Source organism: Culex quinquefasciatus, chromosome 2, assembly GCF_015732765.1.
Source record: "Culex quinquefasciatus strain JHB chromosome 2, VPISU_Cqui_1.0_pri_paternal, whole genome shotgun sequence".
In the NCBI taxonomy this organism is placed as follows: domain Eukaryota; kingdom Metazoa; phylum Arthropoda; class Insecta; order Diptera; family Culicidae; genus Culex; species Culex quinquefasciatus.
This window is the reverse complement of record NC_051862.1, coordinates 117625703-117644496: the sequence shown is the minus strand read 5'-3', so window position 1 is coordinate 117644496 and position 18794 is coordinate 117625703. Positions and strand designations below refer to the sequence as shown.

The 18794-nt window shown below is 36.9% G+C and overlaps 1 protein-coding gene across 3 annotated transcripts in view; it reads left to right on the top strand.

Annotated features, from left to right (window-relative positions):
* The window catches only part of LOC6041296 (lachesin), a 94987-nt gene that overhangs the window by 55581 nt on the left and 20612 nt on the right, over window positions 1–18794 (top strand). For all 3 annotated transcript variants that reach the window (XM_038253939.1, XM_038253938.1, XM_038253937.1), the window contains exons 5-7: window positions 8806–8964; window positions 17300–17428; window positions 17504–17641. In XM_038253939.1, coding sequence (XP_038109867.1) covers window positions 8806–8964; window positions 17300–17428; window positions 17504–17641 — 426 coding nt within the window. The remainder of the gene's footprint in view (window positions 1–8805; window positions 8965–17299; window positions 17429–17503; window positions 17642–18794) is intronic.

Below are 18794 nucleotides of genomic sequence, written 5' to 3'. Positions count from 1 at the left end.
CTAATTTTCATATTGAAAATTTCAATACATTTTTAAGTCGTAGGGGCGCCTCCAGTCAAATTTTCATATTGAGAATTTCAATACATTTTTTTAAGTCGTAGGGGCGCCTCCAGTCAAATTTTCATATTGAGAATTTCAATACATTTTTTAAGTCGTAGGGGCGCCTCCAGTCACATTTTCATATTGAGAATTTCAATACATTTTTTAAGTCGTAGGGCGCCTCCAGTCAAATTTTCATATTGAGAATTTCAATACATTTTTAAGTCGTAGGGCGCCTCCAGTCAAATTTTCATATTGAGAATTTCAATACATTTTTAAGTCGTAGGGGCGCCTCCAGTCAAATTTTCATATTGAAAATTTCAATACATTTTTAAGTCGTAGGGCGCCTCCAGTCAAATTTTCATATTGAGAATTTCAATACATTTTTAAGTCGTAGGGGCGCCTCCAGTCAAATTTTCATATTGAGAATTTCAATACATTTTTTAAGTCGTAGGGGCCTCCAGTCACATTTTCATATTGAGAATTTCAATACATTTTTTTAAGTCGTAGGGGTGCCTCCAGTCAAATTTTCATATTGAGAATTTCAATACATTTTTTTAAGTCGTAGGGGCGCCTCCAGTCAAATTTTCATATTGAAATTTCAATACATTTTTTTAAGTCGTAGGGGCGCCTCCAGTCAAATTTTCATATTGAAAATTTCAATACAATTTTTTAAATCCTAGGGGCGCCTTCAGACAAACTTAATTTAAAAAATATCGCTCCTCGACTTGGCGACTTTGCGACAGACTGCGACAGCACTACCTTGAAACACTGAAATGTTTGGTTGACTTTCCAGAAAGAGTGCATATGACTTGAAAAAAGAAAAGGCGCTTCAAAATTGAGCCAAAAAATTGGTGAAACTTGGTGCAAGCCCTTTTATGGTCAAAAATATCGTTTAACTTGAATATTTTTCCTTAAAAAATAAATAAATTTAAGCAAACAGCTAAGTAGATGTCATCTACTCAAATCTACCCATAAGCACACCCCTGTTCAATTTTTTTTTTCAGCCATAGGGGCGCCTCCAGTCAAATTTTCATATTGAGAATTTCAATACATTTTTTTAAGTCGTAGGGGCGCCTCCAGTCAAATTTTCATATTGAGAATTTCAATACATTTTTTTAAGTCGTAGGGGCGCCTCCAGTCAAATTTTCATATTGAAAATTTCAATACATTTTTTTAAGTCGTAGGGGCGCCTCCAGTCAAATTTTCATATTGAGAATTTCAATACATTTTTAAGTCGTAGGGGCGCCTCCAGTCAAATTTTCATATTGAGAATTTCAATACATTTTTAAGTCGTAGGGGCGCCTCCAGTCAAATTTTCATATTGAAAATTTCAATACATTTTTAAGTCGTAGGGGCGCCTCCAGTCAAATTTTCATATTGAGAATTTCAATACATTTTTTAAGTCGTAGGGGCGCCTCCAGTCAAATTTTCATATTGAGAATTTCAATACATTTTTAAGTCGTAGGGGCGCCTCCAGTCACATTTTCATATTGAGAATTTCAATACATTTTTTAAGTCGTAGGGCGCCTCCAGTCAAATTTTCATATTGAGAATTTCAATACATTTTTTAAGTCGTAGGGGCGCCTCCAGTCAAATTTTCATATTGAGAATTTCAATACATTTTTAAGTCGTAGGGCGCCTCCAGTCAAATTTTCATATTGAAAATTTCAATACATTTTTAAGTCGTAGGGGCGCCTCCAGTCAAATTTTCATATTGAGAATTTCAATACATTTTTAAGTCGTAGGGGCGCCTCCAGTCAAATTTTCATATTGAGAATTTCAATACATTTTTTTAAGTCGTAGGGGCGCCTCCAGTCACATTTTCATATTGAGAATTTCAATACATTTTTTTAAGTCGTAGGGGTGCCTCCAGTCAAATTTTCATATTGAGAATTTCAATACATTTTTTTAAGTCGTAGGGGCGCCTCCAGTCAAATTTTCATATTGAAAATTTCAATACATTTTTTTAAGTCGTAGGGGCGCCTCCAGTCAAATTTTCATATTGAAAATTTCAATACAATTTTTTAAATCCTAGGGGCGCCTTCAGACAAACTTAATTTAAAAAATATCGCTCCTCGACTTGGCGACTTTGCGACAGACTGCGACAGCACTACCTTGAAACACTGAAATGTTTGGTTGACTTTCCAGAAAGAGTGCATATGACTTGAAAAAAAGAAAAGGGCGCTTCAAAATTGAGCCAAAAAATTGGTGAAACTTGGTGCAAGCCCTTTTATGGTCAAAAATATCGTTTAACTTGAATATTTTTCCTTAAAAAATAAATAAATTTAAGCAAACAGCTAAGTAGATGTCATCTACTCAAATCTACCCATAAGCACACCCCTGTTCAATTTTTTTTTCAGCCATAAGGGCGCCTCCAGTCAAATTTTCATATTGAGAATTTCAATACATTTTTTTAAGTCGTAGGGGCGCCTCCAGTCAAATTTTCATATTGAGAATTTCAATACATTTTTTTAAGTCGTAGGGGCGCCTCCAGTCAAATTTTCATATTGAAAATTTCAATACATTTTTAAGTCGTAGGGCGCCTCCAGTCAAATTTTCATATTGAGAATTTCAATACATTTTTTTAAGTCGTAGGGGCGCCTCCAGTCAAATTTTCATATTGAGAATTTCAATACATTTTTTTAAGTCGTAGGGGCGCCTCCAGTCTAATTTTCATATTGAAAATTTCAATACATTTTTTTAAGTCGTAGGGGCGCCTCCAGTCAAATTTTCATATTGAGAATTTCAATACATTTTTTAAGTCGTAGGGCGCCTCCAGTCAAATTTTCATATTGAGAATTTCAATACATTTTTTAAGTCGTAGGGGCGCCTCCAGTCACATTTTCATATTGAGAATTTCAATACATTTTTTAAGTCGTAGGGGCGCCTCCAGTCAAATTTTCATATTGAGAATTTCAATACATTTTTAAGTCGTAGGGGCGCCTCCAGTCAAATTTTCATATTGAGAATTTCAATACATTTTTAAGTCGTAGGGGCGCCTCCAGTCAAATTTTCATATTGAAAATTTCAATACATTTTTAAGTCGTAGGGGCGCCTCCAGTCAAATTTTCATATTGAGAATTTCAATACATTTTTAAGTCGTAGGGGCGCCTCCAGTCAAATTTTCATATTGAGAATTTCAATACATTTTTAAGTCGTAGGGCGCCTCCAGTCACATTTTCATATTGAGAATTTCAATACATTTTTTAAGTCGTAGGGTGCCTCCAGTCAAATTTTCATATTGAGAATTTCAATACATTTTTTTAAGTCGTAGGGGCGCCTCCAGTAAAATTTTCATATTGAAAATTTCAATACATTTTTTTAAGTCGTAGGGGCGCCTCCAGTCAAATTTTCATATTGAAAATTTCAATACAATTTTTTAAATCCTAGGGGCGCCTTCAGACAAACTTAATTTAAAAAATATCGCTCCTCGACTTGGCGACTTTGCGACAGACTGCGACAGCACTACCTTGAAACACTGAAATGTTTGGTTGACTTTCCAGAAAGAGTGCATATGACTTGAAAAAAGAAAAGGGCGCTTCAAAATTGAGCCAAAAATTGGTGAAACTTGGTGCAAGCCCTTTTATGGTCAAAAATATCGTTTAACTTGAATATTTTTCCTTAAAAATAAATAAATTTAAGCAAACAGCTAAGTAGATGTCATCTACTCAAATCTACCCATAAGCACACCCCTGTTCAATTTTTTTCAGCCATAGGGGCGCCTCCAGTCAAATTTTCATATTGAGAATTTCAATACATTTTTTAAGTCGTAGGGCGCCTCCAGTCAAATTTTCATATTGAGAATTTCAATACATTTTTAAGTCGTAGGGGCGCCTCCAGTCAAATTTTCATATTGAAAATTTCAATACATTTTTTTAAGTCGTAGGGGCGCCTCCAGTCAAATTTTCATATTGAGAATTTCAATACATTTTTTTAAGTCGTAGGGGCGCCTCCAGTCAAATTTTCATATTGAGAATTTCAATACATTTTTTTAAGTCGTAGGGGCGCCTCCAGTCTAATTTTCATATTGAAAATTTCAATACATTTTTTTAAGTCGTAGGGGCGCCTCCAGTCAAATTTTCATATTGAGAATTTCAATACATTTTTTTAAGTCGTAGGGGCGCCTCCAGTCAAATTTTCATATTGAGAATTTCAATACATTTTTAAGTCGTAGGGCGCCTCCAGTCACATTTTCATATTGAGAATTTCAATACATTTTTTAAGTCGTAGGGCGCCTCCAGTCAAATTTTCATATTGAGAATTTCAATACATTTTTTAAGTCGTAGGGGCGCCTCCAGTCAAATTTTCATATTGAGAATTTCAATACATTTTTTTAAGTCGTAGGGGCGCCTCCAGTCAAATTTTCATATTGAAAATTTCAATACATTTTTTTAAGTCGTAGGGGCGCCTCCAGTCAAATTTTCATATTGAGAATTTCAATACATTTTTTTAAGTCGTAGGGGCGCCTCCAGTCAAATTTTCATATTGAGAATTTCAATACATTTTTTTAAGTCGTAGGGGCGCCTCCAGTCACATTTTCATATTGAGAATTTCAATACATTTTTTTAAGTCGTAGGGGTGCCTCCAGTCAAATTTTCATATTGAGAATTTCAATACATTTTTTTAAGTCGTAGGGGCGCCTCCAGTCAAATTTTCATATTGAAAATTTCAATACATTTTTAAGTCGTAGGGCGCCTCCAGTCAAATTTTCATATTGAAAATTTCAATACAATTTTTTAAATCCTAGGGGCGCCTTCAGACAAACTTAATTTAAAAAATATCGCTCCTCGACTTGGCGACTTTGCGACAGACTGCGACAGCACTACCTTGAAACACTGAAATGTTTGGTTGACTTTCCAGAAAGAGTGCATATGACTTGAAAAAAAGAAAAGGGCGCTTCAAAATTGAGCCAAAAAATTGGTGAAACTTGGTGCAAGCCCTTTTATGGTCAAAAATATCGTTTAACTTGAATATTTTTCCTTAAAAAATAAATAAATTTAAGCAAACAGCTAAGTAGATGTCATCTACTCAAATCTACCCATAAGCACACCCCTGCCAAAGGCACTAAAAAAGTTTCAGCCGGATTAAAAAAGGTGCAGGTGGTTATGTTACACATGACCAGTATGACAAAGAACTTTGCAAGATGATTGTTGAAATTTTCGATTAGAATGTCCGGTCCAAATTCCCCCCTTATAATAACCGTCCTATCGAACTAAGGGGACGGAAATTGCAAGTGGAGCTGAAATAGAAATCTAAGTAAAATCAATTTACTTTCCTTCACCACTCGAATGTTACCAAGATGCGGGAATGTTCTTGCAAGGCTGTTGCAAGCAATCGGTGGCAGTAAAAGAAATTTGAACAGCAGACATTAAAAACTACCCTTACAGGGCTCTTAATGATTACGAGATAGTTATTTGAAATTTCCAGAAACAGATTTTCGCAGTGGCTCAAAAAAATGGGCATCGCAGTAATCTATTTATTACTTCCTGCCTAATAAGCAATATATTTTAACTGCTTAGTTTCAGATAATGGCCAAATGCAACTTTTTATGTCCAGTATCAAAAATTATAAAGTTTGATACCCATATTGCCCCAACACTTACGGTTCGGCAAATGTCCCCCCATCGGAACATCCGCGGGGCCTCCGGTCACTCTGGATTGTGGCCACTTCTGCCGAAATGTCAAATTTCATGTCCAGTATCAAAAAACATAAAGTTTGATACCCATATTGCCCCAACTCTTACGGTCCGGCAAATGTCCGCCCATCGGAACATCCGCGGGGCCTTCGGCCACTCCGGATTGTGGCCACTACTGCCAAAATGTCACATTTCATGTCCGGTATCAAAAACCATTATGTTTGATACCCATATTGCCCCAACTCTTACGGTTCAGCAAATGTCCCCCCATCGGAACATCCGCGGGGCCTCCGGTCACTCTGGATTGTGGCCACTTCTGCCGAAATGTCAAATTTCCTTTCCAGTATCAAAAACCATAAAGTTTGATACCCATATTGCCCCAACTCTTACGGTCCGGCAATTGTCCCCCCATCGGAACATCCGCGGGGCCTCCGGCCACTCCGGATTGTGGCCACTACTGCCGAAATGTCAAATTTCATATGCAGTATCAAAAACCATAAAGTTTGATACCCATATTGCCCCAACTCTCACGGTCCAGCAAATGTCCCCCCATCGGAACATCCGCGGGGCCTCCGGCCACTCCGGATTGTGGCCACTACTGCAGAAATGTTAAATTTCATGTCCAGTATCAAAAACCATAATGTTTGATACCCATATTGCCCCAACTCTTACGGTCCGGCAAATGTCCCCCCATCGGAACATCCGCGGGGCCTCCGGCCACTCCGGATTGTGGCCACTACTGCCAAAATGTCACATTTCATGTCCGGTATCAAAAACCATAAAGTTTGATACCCATATTGCCCCAACTCTTACGGTCCGGCAAATGTCCCCCCATCGGAACATCCGCGGGGCCTTCGGCCACTCCGGATTGTGGCCACTACTGCCGAAATGTCAAATTTCATGTCCAGTATCAAAAACCATAATGTTTGATACCCATATTGCCCCAACTCTTACGGTTCGGCAAATGTCCCCCCATCGGAACATCCGCGGGGCCTCCGGTCACTCTGGATTGTGGCCACTACTGCCAAAATGTCACATTTCATGTCCGGTATCAAAAACCATGATGTTTGATACCCATATTGCCCCAACTCTTACGGTCCAGCAAATGTCCTCCCATCGGAACATCCGCGGGGCCTCCGGCCACTCCTGATTGTGGCCACTACTGCCGAAATGTCAAATTTCATGTCCAGTATCAAAAACCATAATGTTTGATACCCATATTGCCCCAACTCTTACGGTTCGGCAAATGTCCCCCCATCGGAACATCCGCGGGGCCTCCGGTCACTCTGGATTGTGGCCACTTCTGCCGAAATGTCACATTTCATGTCCAGTATCAAAAACCATAAAGTTTGATACCCATATTGCCCCAACTCTTACGGTCCGGCAATTGTCCCCCCATCGGAACATCCGCGGGGCCTCCGGCCACTCCGGATTGTGGCCACTTCTGCCGAAATGTCAAATTTCATATCCAGTATCAAAAACCATAAAGTTTGATACCCATATTGCCCCAACTCTTACGGTCCGGCAAATGTCCCCCCATCGGAACATCCGCGGGGCCTCCGGCCACTCCGGATTGTGGCCACTACTGCCAAAATGTCACATTTCATGTCCGGTATCAAAAACCATAAAGTTTGATACCCATATTGCCCCAACTCTTACGGTCCGGAAAATGTCCCCCCATCGGAACATCCGCGGGGCCTCCGGCCACTCCGGATTGTGGCCACTTCTGCCGAAATGTCAAATTTCATATCCAGTATCAAAAACCATAAAGTTTGATACCCATATTGCCCCAACTCTTACGGTCCGGAAAATGTCCCCCCATCGGAACATCCCTGGGGCCTCCGGCCACTCCAGTCCAGGTGGTGGCCAGTTCCAATGATCGACTCCCGCGACTGCCATGTCTTAGCTGGTCCTTGCCTCCAAGCCATCTGCTCCCAGACCTCCAGGCCGTCTGCTACCGGGCCACCAGGCCATCTGCTTCTGATGTGTTCTCGTCGACGTCCAGCAATAGAATGAATTTTCGGGACCGACCGAGCCGAGTTTTGTTGGCTCGTCGACGATCCGAAAATTATGAGGTGGAGTGGGGTGATTTTAGATACATCAATCTCACGTCTCTCGATTGACTGATTGGGAAACGTTCGTTCATCCAACCGGCGTGCACCAAAAAGAGGGGAAATTTGCCGAGAGGGGAATTCGTCACGTAACGTTTTCGCTTCGCGAAAATTTTGGATTGACACCACGTATAGAAACCTTAGGACAAAGTTCTTTGTCAAAAATACAAAAATATATAAAAAATTACCGATTTCGTAAAGAACTGCTCAGCTTTGGGCTTATTGAATAAACAGTGATTTTATTAAAATATTCGTCAGGCTGCCTGTGTGGATCAATCGGACCGCGCACTGGACTCACAATCCAGAGGTCGCCGGTTCGAATCCCGAGGCGGACGCAAAAAAATCTTTCGGTGCCCTCTCCCCGTGCCATACCTTCACACTTAGGAGACCCGGGAGGCGGAGTCTTGTCGCAAAAAGAACGATACACGCCTGTGGAACCGTTGACGAAACTGCAAGGTTTAAGAGGGCCACATTATAAGGTGTTACGTCGATTCCGTCCGTTTTTTTTTCCATTCGTCAGGCTGAGTAAATAGCGATTTTTCTGTTGCAAATTATAGCTAACTTTATCACGAAATGGTGATTTACAATTTGAGACAAAATCACAAATACAGCTTCAAAAAATGTTTTCAAATGTTATTAATTATTAAATAGCTTTTTGAGAGTAATCAAACAATTTTATACAAGAGTTATGTACAATATTTTGTTAACATAAAGATAAATGGCGAATTGTATAAAAAATAACACATTATTTTCTTGCCAAAGTTACTTGATTTTAACCTAGTTAAAAAAATGCTCGTAGAGACCGTCCTTTCGTTCAGCTTAATGTAAATAACTAATAAATAACTAACTAACTAATGGTTAGCAATATGATATGATTTTTAAAAACTTCCTTCAGCAAACGTAATAATCAAATTGGAATTTTAACTGCTCGCAATTTTTACACCATCTCTCGATGTTTCACCTTCGAGCCCTTCAGTTAAAATTCTCACCCATCATTCGATTGTGCCACCTTTGCAGTACCGCCGGACATCCTGGATTATCCCACCAGCACGGACATGGTCGTCCGCGAGGGCAGCAACGTGACACTGCGCTGTGCGGCCACCGGATCTCCGGCACCGACGATCGTGTGGCGCCGGGAGGGTGGTGAAAACATCTCGCTGCAAGACGGTGAATTAGGTGAGTTTGATAACTTTTTACTCGTGGCGAATAGTGGACCATGACCTGCTCCGTATACATCAAATACAGATAAATTTAGAGAAAAAAACTTCACCTCGTAATTCCAAACGAATGCAATAAATTTCCCTGAAGGATACGTGAGAGGGGTGGCAAGGATTGAGAGAGATTAAAATCGGCAATATAGCTGTAAACTTTGCGGTGTATGAATATGATATGCAATTGAGCTAAGTGATGTATCGGCGTTGGTAGCGAGTGAAAGAGCTGTGAATTTTATGGATATCTCTCTGTTTGGCAGGGGCAATAAGCATGTTTTATTATTTATTTTCATGTGTATTTGTGTGTGTATACAAGTCGAGAAAGAGGCATGCAGTGCAAACATCCTATACGGCTCCATTTCTTCGAACAGAGAGCTAATTTCAATAATTGAACATCAGCACTTGGGGAGTCGATGGTTTTAATTTTTCTATTTGCAAATGTCGTTTAATGCTCCACGAATGGTTATGTTCAAATCGTGTAAACGTGTCTACGCTGAAACTGCTGTAAATTGGGCTCCCAAGCGACGTTCTGAGTCTGAGTGACAAAATGCTGTGCCAATTCGGAAGTAATTGGATGTAGCTGTTCGATAGACAAGTCAATCAATTCAAACTGCAGCATAGGCTTATTCATTATTGGTGATTAATTTTCCTAGTTTTGTTACTGACATTTTGATTTCAGCGATTACCTATAAAGCATGGGTATCATTTTTTTGTAATTGAAAGACGCAACTGTATAAGACTTAAAATTGACTAACTACAACTTAAGCAATTCTCTGATATTTTGGTAGTTCGATTTTTTTTTTTGAATTTTTTAAACCGGCTGATTTATTTTGTGCCTTTAGTATGCCCAGATAAGCCATTTTGCATCATTAGTTTGTCCATATAATTTTTCATACAAATTTGGCAGCTATCCATACAAAAATAATATGTGAACATTCAAAAATCTGTATCTTTTGAAGGAATTTTTTGATCGATTTGGTGTCTTGAGCAAAGTTGTAGGCATGTATAAGGGCTGCATTGAAAGAAAATGATACAAGGTAAAAAAATCGTAATTTTTGATTTCACTTTTTGTTGCTTACATTTTATTTGCAAAAAAACACTATTTTTATTTTTTCTTATTTCTGATGTATTTTTGGGGACATCAAATGCCAACTTTTCAAAAATTTCCGGAATAGGCAAAACATTTTTGGCCGAGTAATAATTTTTTCGATCAATACTTAATTTTTCAAAAAATCGAAATATCGGTCGCAAAAAATTTTTAACTTCATTTTCGATATAAAATCGAAAAAAAGTTTCAGCCGGATTAAAAAATACAAAAATTAAAATGCGATTGCGAGGAAAATTTTCTGTTTACACTCATCCCTCATATTCGGAACAGTTTACAGATCGGCCAATGTTCAATAAATCATATAAAATTGATAATTGAACATAATGATTTGCTTTTACCTTCATGTGAAAGCTTTTCTTGCGATCTTTCGATTGATGTATAGACCGGCTGTACATTTTTACGATTTATATCAAGTTTTCGAAGAAAAACATTAACCATTGAAATCCACAAATTCGGAACACTTTTTTCTAACGATGTAAATAAACTTTTTTTTCTCTCCAGGTGTACATGTTTTTTGCAAAAAAATGACTTTGCACTCTGAAACCAATCGAACTCATGGTTAGTGATGTTTTATGAATGGTCTGATAACTTTTTTGTGAAAATATCAGGTGTTCCACAATTGTGGGAGACACAATAACATCCCACAATCATGGAACGGGCAATTTGGAGGCAGTATTTTGCTGCTCTGGATAAAATAGTCTTGAAATGCAGTTTTTGTTTGAAAAGTATTACTTTTACTGATGAAACAGCAAGAGAATGTCCAAATAAAGGCCTTAAAAATAGCAGGGTCGGCAGAAAAGTTGCATTTTGCATTCTTTTGACAAATTACCACAAAAGTGTTCCGAATTTGTGGGTGTTCCGAATATTTGGGATGACTGTACGATTCTTTTCAATCTTGTGTATTTTTTCTTCAGAAATTATGAAATACATAAAAACTTGTATGTTAAATTTGATTTATTTTTTAAGAACCTTTTTACCCTGGAACACATTGAACAAAGAATTGTGGTTGGTTTAAAATCCAAAGCACAACTTAGTGGATAGAATTTTGTAATTTTAAGTGCGTTTAAGATATCTTAAAACTGCTGTATTCAGATTTTTGTCTCGACTATGTTCTGTTGGCATCAATTTATTATATGATTTCAAACTCAAAAACTATACAAATGTATTAAAAAATGTTTTTGTGACCATTTTAAAAATATCCCAGGATCGCTAGCTAAATCAATGCTTTTAGGTATTTGTAATTTTGAGCACAGGAAAGATTTTATGCGGAAAAAATCCTGCTTTGACTATATAAAAATTAGTTGATCTTGAATATATTCAAAACATCTCGTCATAAGTAACCTTTATTCTAACCTAACTGAATAAGTAATGCCACAATCAATCATAATTTTAGCGAGAATAAGTATAGTGTTCCTAAAGTTAGCTTAAAGTGTTCCGCACTTAATTATTCATAGATTTGCATCCATTAGAGCGTAAAAACAGTTCGGCATGAATCATGTCTGTCCTGGCAGTGTTAGGGTCTAGCTAATCGATGTCAAATATATATATATATATATATAAAATATATCACAAACAGCTGGGATTGTATGAAGTTCAAGCCATCCGTTCGCAATCCCCCAGAATCCGGTCCGGATCAGAAAATATATCCACCTCTAAATGAGAATAAATTATTTGTTTGGCAAACACGATAAACGATTTTGTGATTCGATATCAAAACAAACACATAAATGGAAATAATTGAATTAATACCGACAGGCTCAATTGGTGAATAATTTCCCGCCCCTATTCTTTTGCGGAAAGAGGGGAGTTTCAGAGTGATTGAATTGAAAGAGTTTGCTCCGGCGGCTTCCTTGTTGACTCTTCCTTCCTTCCTGGGTGGGTGTTGAGTGGCGAGGAAAATCCTCTTCTGCTTATCCTGTTTCTTCTCCGACGAATCGTCGACTGACGAGCTATTTCACGCCTGATTGCTCTCTTCTGCCTCTCAACACAGGCAAACCGACGGAATGGCAGCGGGGGACGATTTACCGATATCATGACAATGGAAGTGGGGGAGGGACGACGACTTTTGCTTACTTTATGCGGAGTATCGCTTTTCATTTGTGCTTGATGGCTTCATTACATATTTCATCAGATCCTTACCGACGTGACAATACAGTGCAAACGTACATTGCACACAATTCGTTTGTCAAAAAGGAAGGAAGAAGGGTATTTGGTCACACGGTTAACCTCGATTCGTTTTTTTATTGAAACATTTTAATTTTTGCGTCGAAATTCAATTGCAACGAAAGTGATAATTAAATTAAAAACAAATAGACAACCATATTTTTTCCGGATTAAGAGAGTCTTTCCAAAATGATCCCTTCTGTTCGCCACCTATATGAGCACAATCCGTGCACGAGACTCGCAAACATTCGACGTCGATTTGTTTTGCCAGCAACTACTGTTTCCGTTTGTCGTTTGTCAGTATTTTTGGGTGGGTAAAAAAAAGGTCCACGACGTGGTGCATGACGAATGTTGGTTTACCGGAGACAGCTTGTTTGCTTGTTACTGTTTTCTGTTTTGTTTCACCGTTTGCGTTTCGTGCCTCGTACGAGAAAAATGAAAAATAATTCCATTTTATGACAGCTTTATTCATTGGAATCAATTTTCATTGCAATTGAAAATTTATCATTTTATTGTTCCTGGTGAATTGACTGTGAAATGTTAAGGTTTTGTGTGCAGCGTTGTTAAATTGGCAGGTCAGCAAACACTCTGATTTGTCGAATATGTTTCTATTTGACACTGGAGAGAAATTTGTGCTTAACTTGTTACGTTCAAAACTAAGGCTCGAACGAAAGTAAAGAGTAAGGTGTAACAAACTTAATAATGTTTGGTCATTCTTGAGCTTATATTTTGAAAATCTTACATTTGAGATTGATTAGATGCAACGGTTCCAGGCCCATTATCTTTCAATTATAAAATGGGATTTTTGAGCATATTAGTTATTTTTGCCTTTTTAGTTAAACTTTCGTAAAATTTCCTTATCTTAACGATGAAAAAGCTGTTAAATTTTAAAATCGTAATGCATGATTTTAACGGTCAATGAAAATTAAGTGAATCCCTTGAAAAGTAATGCTTGAATAAATATCCTAAAAACTAAAAAAAAAAAACAAAAATGTTTAAGTTTGACATCTAACATTTGTTCGATCGTTGTTGAGATTTGAATGTTTTATTAAAGTCCAGACTCAATTATCCGAAGTTCTCGGCAAAATTTCACTTCGGATGAAAATATGTTTGGACACTTGAAACAGGAAAATATATTTTATTTTTTTTAATCCTTTGGATCCAAAAATGCTGAACAGGGTTTTCCGAAAATTGGGATTTTTTGGAGCTTTGGTGTTTTTAGAAGAGTTATTTGGCAGAAAACCATTGGTTGAAAATTAGGTTAGTTCACGATAAGGGTGATTTTAAAAATCTAACTTTTCAGGAATATTTTCGGGAATTTTTTCGTCTTCTAGAAAGTTGTTAAGCTTGCGAATTCAAGTAACTTTGTCGAAGACACCAAGATCGTGCAATTTACGTTTTCTATTATCAGTTTTATAGGGAGCATCTGAGCAAATCATCAAAAAACTGTTTTTTGGAAGTAGTAATGTGACCATGTTCGCATAAATGTTCCATATATGCAAAAACAGCAAGCTGAGAAAAACGCATTTGAAGTTTGTCCCACAAAAAAGGCTATGTGTTAAGTTTTCGCGAAAAAACTGGATTTCGTCATGATTTCTAGAACAAAATACTGAAAGTTATAGGCTCTTATGAAAGATCACATGATTTTGAACCAAACTGCATCAAAAACTCAAAAGCATTGGGGTTAGGTTTAAGAGAAAAGTAATGTTTAGGCTTAGTGATTTTTCACGCTCGAAAATAGCAAATTTCACGGGGAACTCAATTGCAAAACACAAAATTTCACGCAAATGTCACGGACATGAGAAATGTTGAAATAACTCTGAAAATCTTCTGTTAAAAAAAAACTTCACTAAATTTAAACGTGAAACAAAAAAAAACTCTCATAATTTTCAAAAAAAGTTTTTACCTAGTTTATAGCTCTTTTTATATTTAAAACAAAATATAGGGCATCATTTATTGATCTACATGTTTGATATTCAACAAATATAGCAATAATGTTTTCGCTGATTTGCTTCTGTTTTAATAGTTTACATTTTATTGAATTTCATATCAAAGCAAGATTCAACAATCTTGTTCATCCAAAATGAGTAAAATAGTTAGTTAAATTTTCTGCGTCATTTAGCCCATTCAAAATATTTTTTTAAGATTCGATCACTCTTTTCAAAAACTAAATTTAAAATCAATAGGCAAAAATAATATAATTTGCAACAAAATCGAAATTTTTATTTAAAATGAGATCAGAAAACAAAAAAAAGGTGGCATTTTTTAACTTTCACGGGAATCATCCACCCAAATAATCAAATTGCGTTACAATTAAACAAAACTTAGAAAAAAAAATCTGATATGTTTTTAAAAAGTGATTTCTAAGTGATGAGTATTTATAATACTCTTCACTTATTTTTGGATAAAACAAAGCTTATTTTATTTTGAAATTTTGATTTTCGAATTAAAAAGTGAAATTTTTACTAAGGTGAAAAAATATTACAAAATTTTGTTACTTCCTAAAAACTGATAAATCTAAACAATTCTTAAAATGGTTCATATCAAGCTTTTCAATTTAAAACTTATAAAATTTACTTAAATAGTCTTTTTGGTTGAAATATTGAAGTTGTTTGAAGAAAAGCATGATCTGAGAAAATTTATAAATATCAAGTATTTCACACCGTTCGCGGATGGTCATCAAATTTCACTAACCCTATATAAGTAATTGAAAAGGGGTATTTTCACTCGCTTAATTCTACAGTAGATCTTCGAATTATTTTTATTTCTGTTTGAGTTTGATAAAATTTTTGAAAAAAATTGTTACAGTTTCACACAAACATAAAATTTCACGGGATTTCGCGGAAAAAGACAAATTTCACGGATTTCACGCTGTCCGCGAAATCGTGAAATTTCACTAACCCTAGTAATGTTCAAAACACTTTTAGATCTTTAAAATCCAACATTTTCATTTTTTGACAAGTCAATTGGACTTAAGGGTCAAAAGTTACAGCCATTTTTAAGTTAAAAAGATACAAATTTAATATCTCAAAAAGGCGATTTTTTTTATTTTTTTTTTTTTTGGAGGGTGATCCAGCCGCACATCGTTGATGTCGAAACCTCTAAGCTGGGCCCTCGTCCTGTCACGTTCGTCAGAAGTCTTGTCGTACATTACAACTAGAATCAGATCTGCCAATGAATTAGTACACTTCGACCAAATAAACACTGACGCTGTATGGATCTGACTCTAGAATAAATGCACAGTTGTGTGTTATTCATAAGGCCAAAATATTCAATTATTCATTTAAGTTCAAAAATTAATTTGCGGATAACTACCTAACTTGAATTACACAAGATTTAAAGTAACCTATCCGAAAGCTATTGTTATCTCAAATCCCCGACATTTAAATTAATAGTCAAAAATCCTAGTACATTTCTTCTAAAACCTGTCTGGCTTCTTTTAAAAACAAAAAACAAAAAGATTAACAGGTCATATTTTAAAAGTCGCTAATTGAAAAATAGACGACCATTTGTTCGTCAGAATTCCGGTAGATCCTCGATTCACAACAATGGTCGATACAATCATAATCCGACAACCGTTAGTTCAACTGATCAACGAATTTAGTACGATATCATTTCACTATTGATTGATCGAGACTCTATGGAAATTTTGACAAATCAGAATGGTTTTTATGCTACTTGAATGAAAATCACCGATTCTGACAGAATTATTAAATTCACTATTCCTAATTTTATCCCTAAATAACTAAATGCAAAGTATAAAAAGATGATATTTATAGTTAAAATCCTAGTTTCTACAAATAACGAAATTTTTAAAAACCTGCATCCTAACCTGACACCCACATTAAGATAGGGAAAAATCACATATGTAGCAGTTCATTGTACCCTGAGACTGCGCCAAAGTGGGTTCTCGCAGCATGAAGTGGTGTCCATGTCGTCGCCATCGTGCTAACTTGTCGTACGTGCATTTTGGGCCAAATTGAGTTAAGAACGCCATTTTGTGCAGCTCACAATGCCTCACCTTTTGACCTTCACAGATCCCCAAAATTCGATTTCAATCCTGAGATATTCAACAAAAACCGAAAAAACTCCGTGCATTTTTGACACTTTACATATGAAAGTAGTTTCAATCTTGTCGAGCTATCTAGTCACTCCATGAAAATTGATGTAAGTGCGACAAAAGGCCAAAGGGATTTCAGGCCAGGAAAGTCAGGATGCGTTTGTCGCACCTGTAAGCTAGACTACCGTAAACATTTGTAATTATAACTCGGGACTCCAGCAACCAACTTCAACCAAACTTTGGGACAATGTACCGAATGGTGAGCAAAACAAAACGTGTTTGTTATTGTTTACATTGCGTGCTCTCGTTTTTGTATATTCAAGGTCAAACATTAAAACGCGTTTTTCTCGGAACGTCGAAATGGCGGGTGCGACAAGATAGCACGACGACGTCGATGTGTAAAAATGTAAGTTTCAGCAATATTCTGAAAACTTAGATTTTAATTCCACATCGCATCAAATCATACTCCTTGCCAAACAAGCATCAAACTTATGATACTCATTATGACAAAGCCCAGGGAAATATCTCAAAAAGGCGAAGTTCAAATTTTAAGCACCAGGTTGCATTAGAAAGAGGAGATCTAGTACTACACGAATCTCAAGGGCAATATTCTGTAAACTCGACCGTATCCCCCTAAAGCGTCTAAGTGGTATATGGATGGCCTCCAATCAAAGTTTGATACACCGAAATTTTTGTTAGACACATTTAAAACCGATTGTTTGGAAGATACTTTAATTAAACTGCACATACTATCGATATAATTTAGATTAGAACTCTAGAATGTTATCTACAACGAGATAAACATTTCAGGAATGTAACTGAGAATGCAAAAAAAAAAATTAAATTACATGTCCATCATCTCATGTTACATTATTTGTCTAGACAAGGCCAGATTGATCCACTAATCTTGATTACGTTGCACTAAACGTCACGAAGTTCTAAACAATTCGCTTTCTTCCCAATTTTCAGTTCCATCCGTCGAGGGACCAACGTTCAGCATTCCCCGGGTGAACCGTTTGCACATGGGAGCATATCTGTGCATAGCTTCGAACGGAGTGCCACCCTCGGTCAGCAAACGCGTCATGCTGATTGTCCACTGTGAGTTGAACTGGATCCACGTGGGGTCAGCAGAGTAGTTAATTACATTTGGCTGTTTAACCCGTTCGTTCACAGTTCCGCCGATGATTTGGGTGCCGAACCAGCTGGTCGGGGCCATCGATGGCCAACGGATGACACTGGAGTGTCACTCCGAGGCGTATCCCAAATCAATCAATTACTGGACCCGCGAAAAGGGTGACATCGTGCCACAAGGTGAGTAGGTTTATCCATTCCATTTGTTTCTCGCTATCAAAGATTTAGAATTGTTTATTTTTTAACGACGCTTCGTAAATAAGAAAATGTTCTCAAATTAGCTCATCGATGAATCGAAGCGCAAATCGTTACGAAAATGGCACCAGGTGGCGGTTCTTCAAAATCTCCGGCACACGTGTTCCCCCGGAAAATCATTTCCAATTTGCATTACCAGAAGAACACAAGCCGTTAGGAATCTCTTTCGCAACCCCCGTTCCACGACCAAATGTAAGCAATCTCATTTGTTCCGTTTCGTTCCGGGCGCGCGTGTAGTGTGTCGCTCGTGTGTTCTTCTCTGTTGAAAACAGTAACATCATAATTTTCTCATATCACGTTTTGCTGATTAGATCGGCGTTACGTGCCGCCCGAAGAAAATAGAAAGGAAGGAGCCTGACAAAATAAACCCGAATGAAAGCAAACAAACACCTTCGCTCTCTGTGGTACACACCTGCAAACGAACACACACACACTCGAGTGTTTTCACACACTTTCACTTTCGGATTTTTGGAGATCTTCAAATGAGCAAGTCTCTAGAAAACCTCAGTATCAATTATTTTTTTGATGATGATCCAAGTAAACTTTTTTTTATTCTTTTGTTAGAAACAAGCCTCAGCAGCAAAAATGACAAAAAGTTTGAAAAACTTACTTCCTTATTTTTTTTTTAAATTTATGATCAAGCATTAAAACATTTTTTAACAAGATCACGCAGGATGAATAACTCTAAAATTCCACCAGTGCTATATTGGACGTCATTTTGGATAACATATTCCAAAAGCACTTTGGAGCAATTTTGGGGTTAGATTTAAGCTCATCGATCTTTAATAAGACAACGATATTTTATTGTTATCGATAAAATACACAACTTGACAATTTTAAAGTTCAGTTTCGTCAAGGTATAATTTAGGTATTTGCTTGTAAAATTAAATTATTGCATAGATAGTAACACCACAAAACACGCTCCAATCATATGCTACTTATTAGCAGTAATGTACACTGTACAGTTAAAAATGATTTATTATTACATTTTATCAGATACGCATTTTTTCTTATTTTATAGCTTACTGTTTATTGACATATATAACATCTATTTAGAGCTTCATAAAAATGACACAAA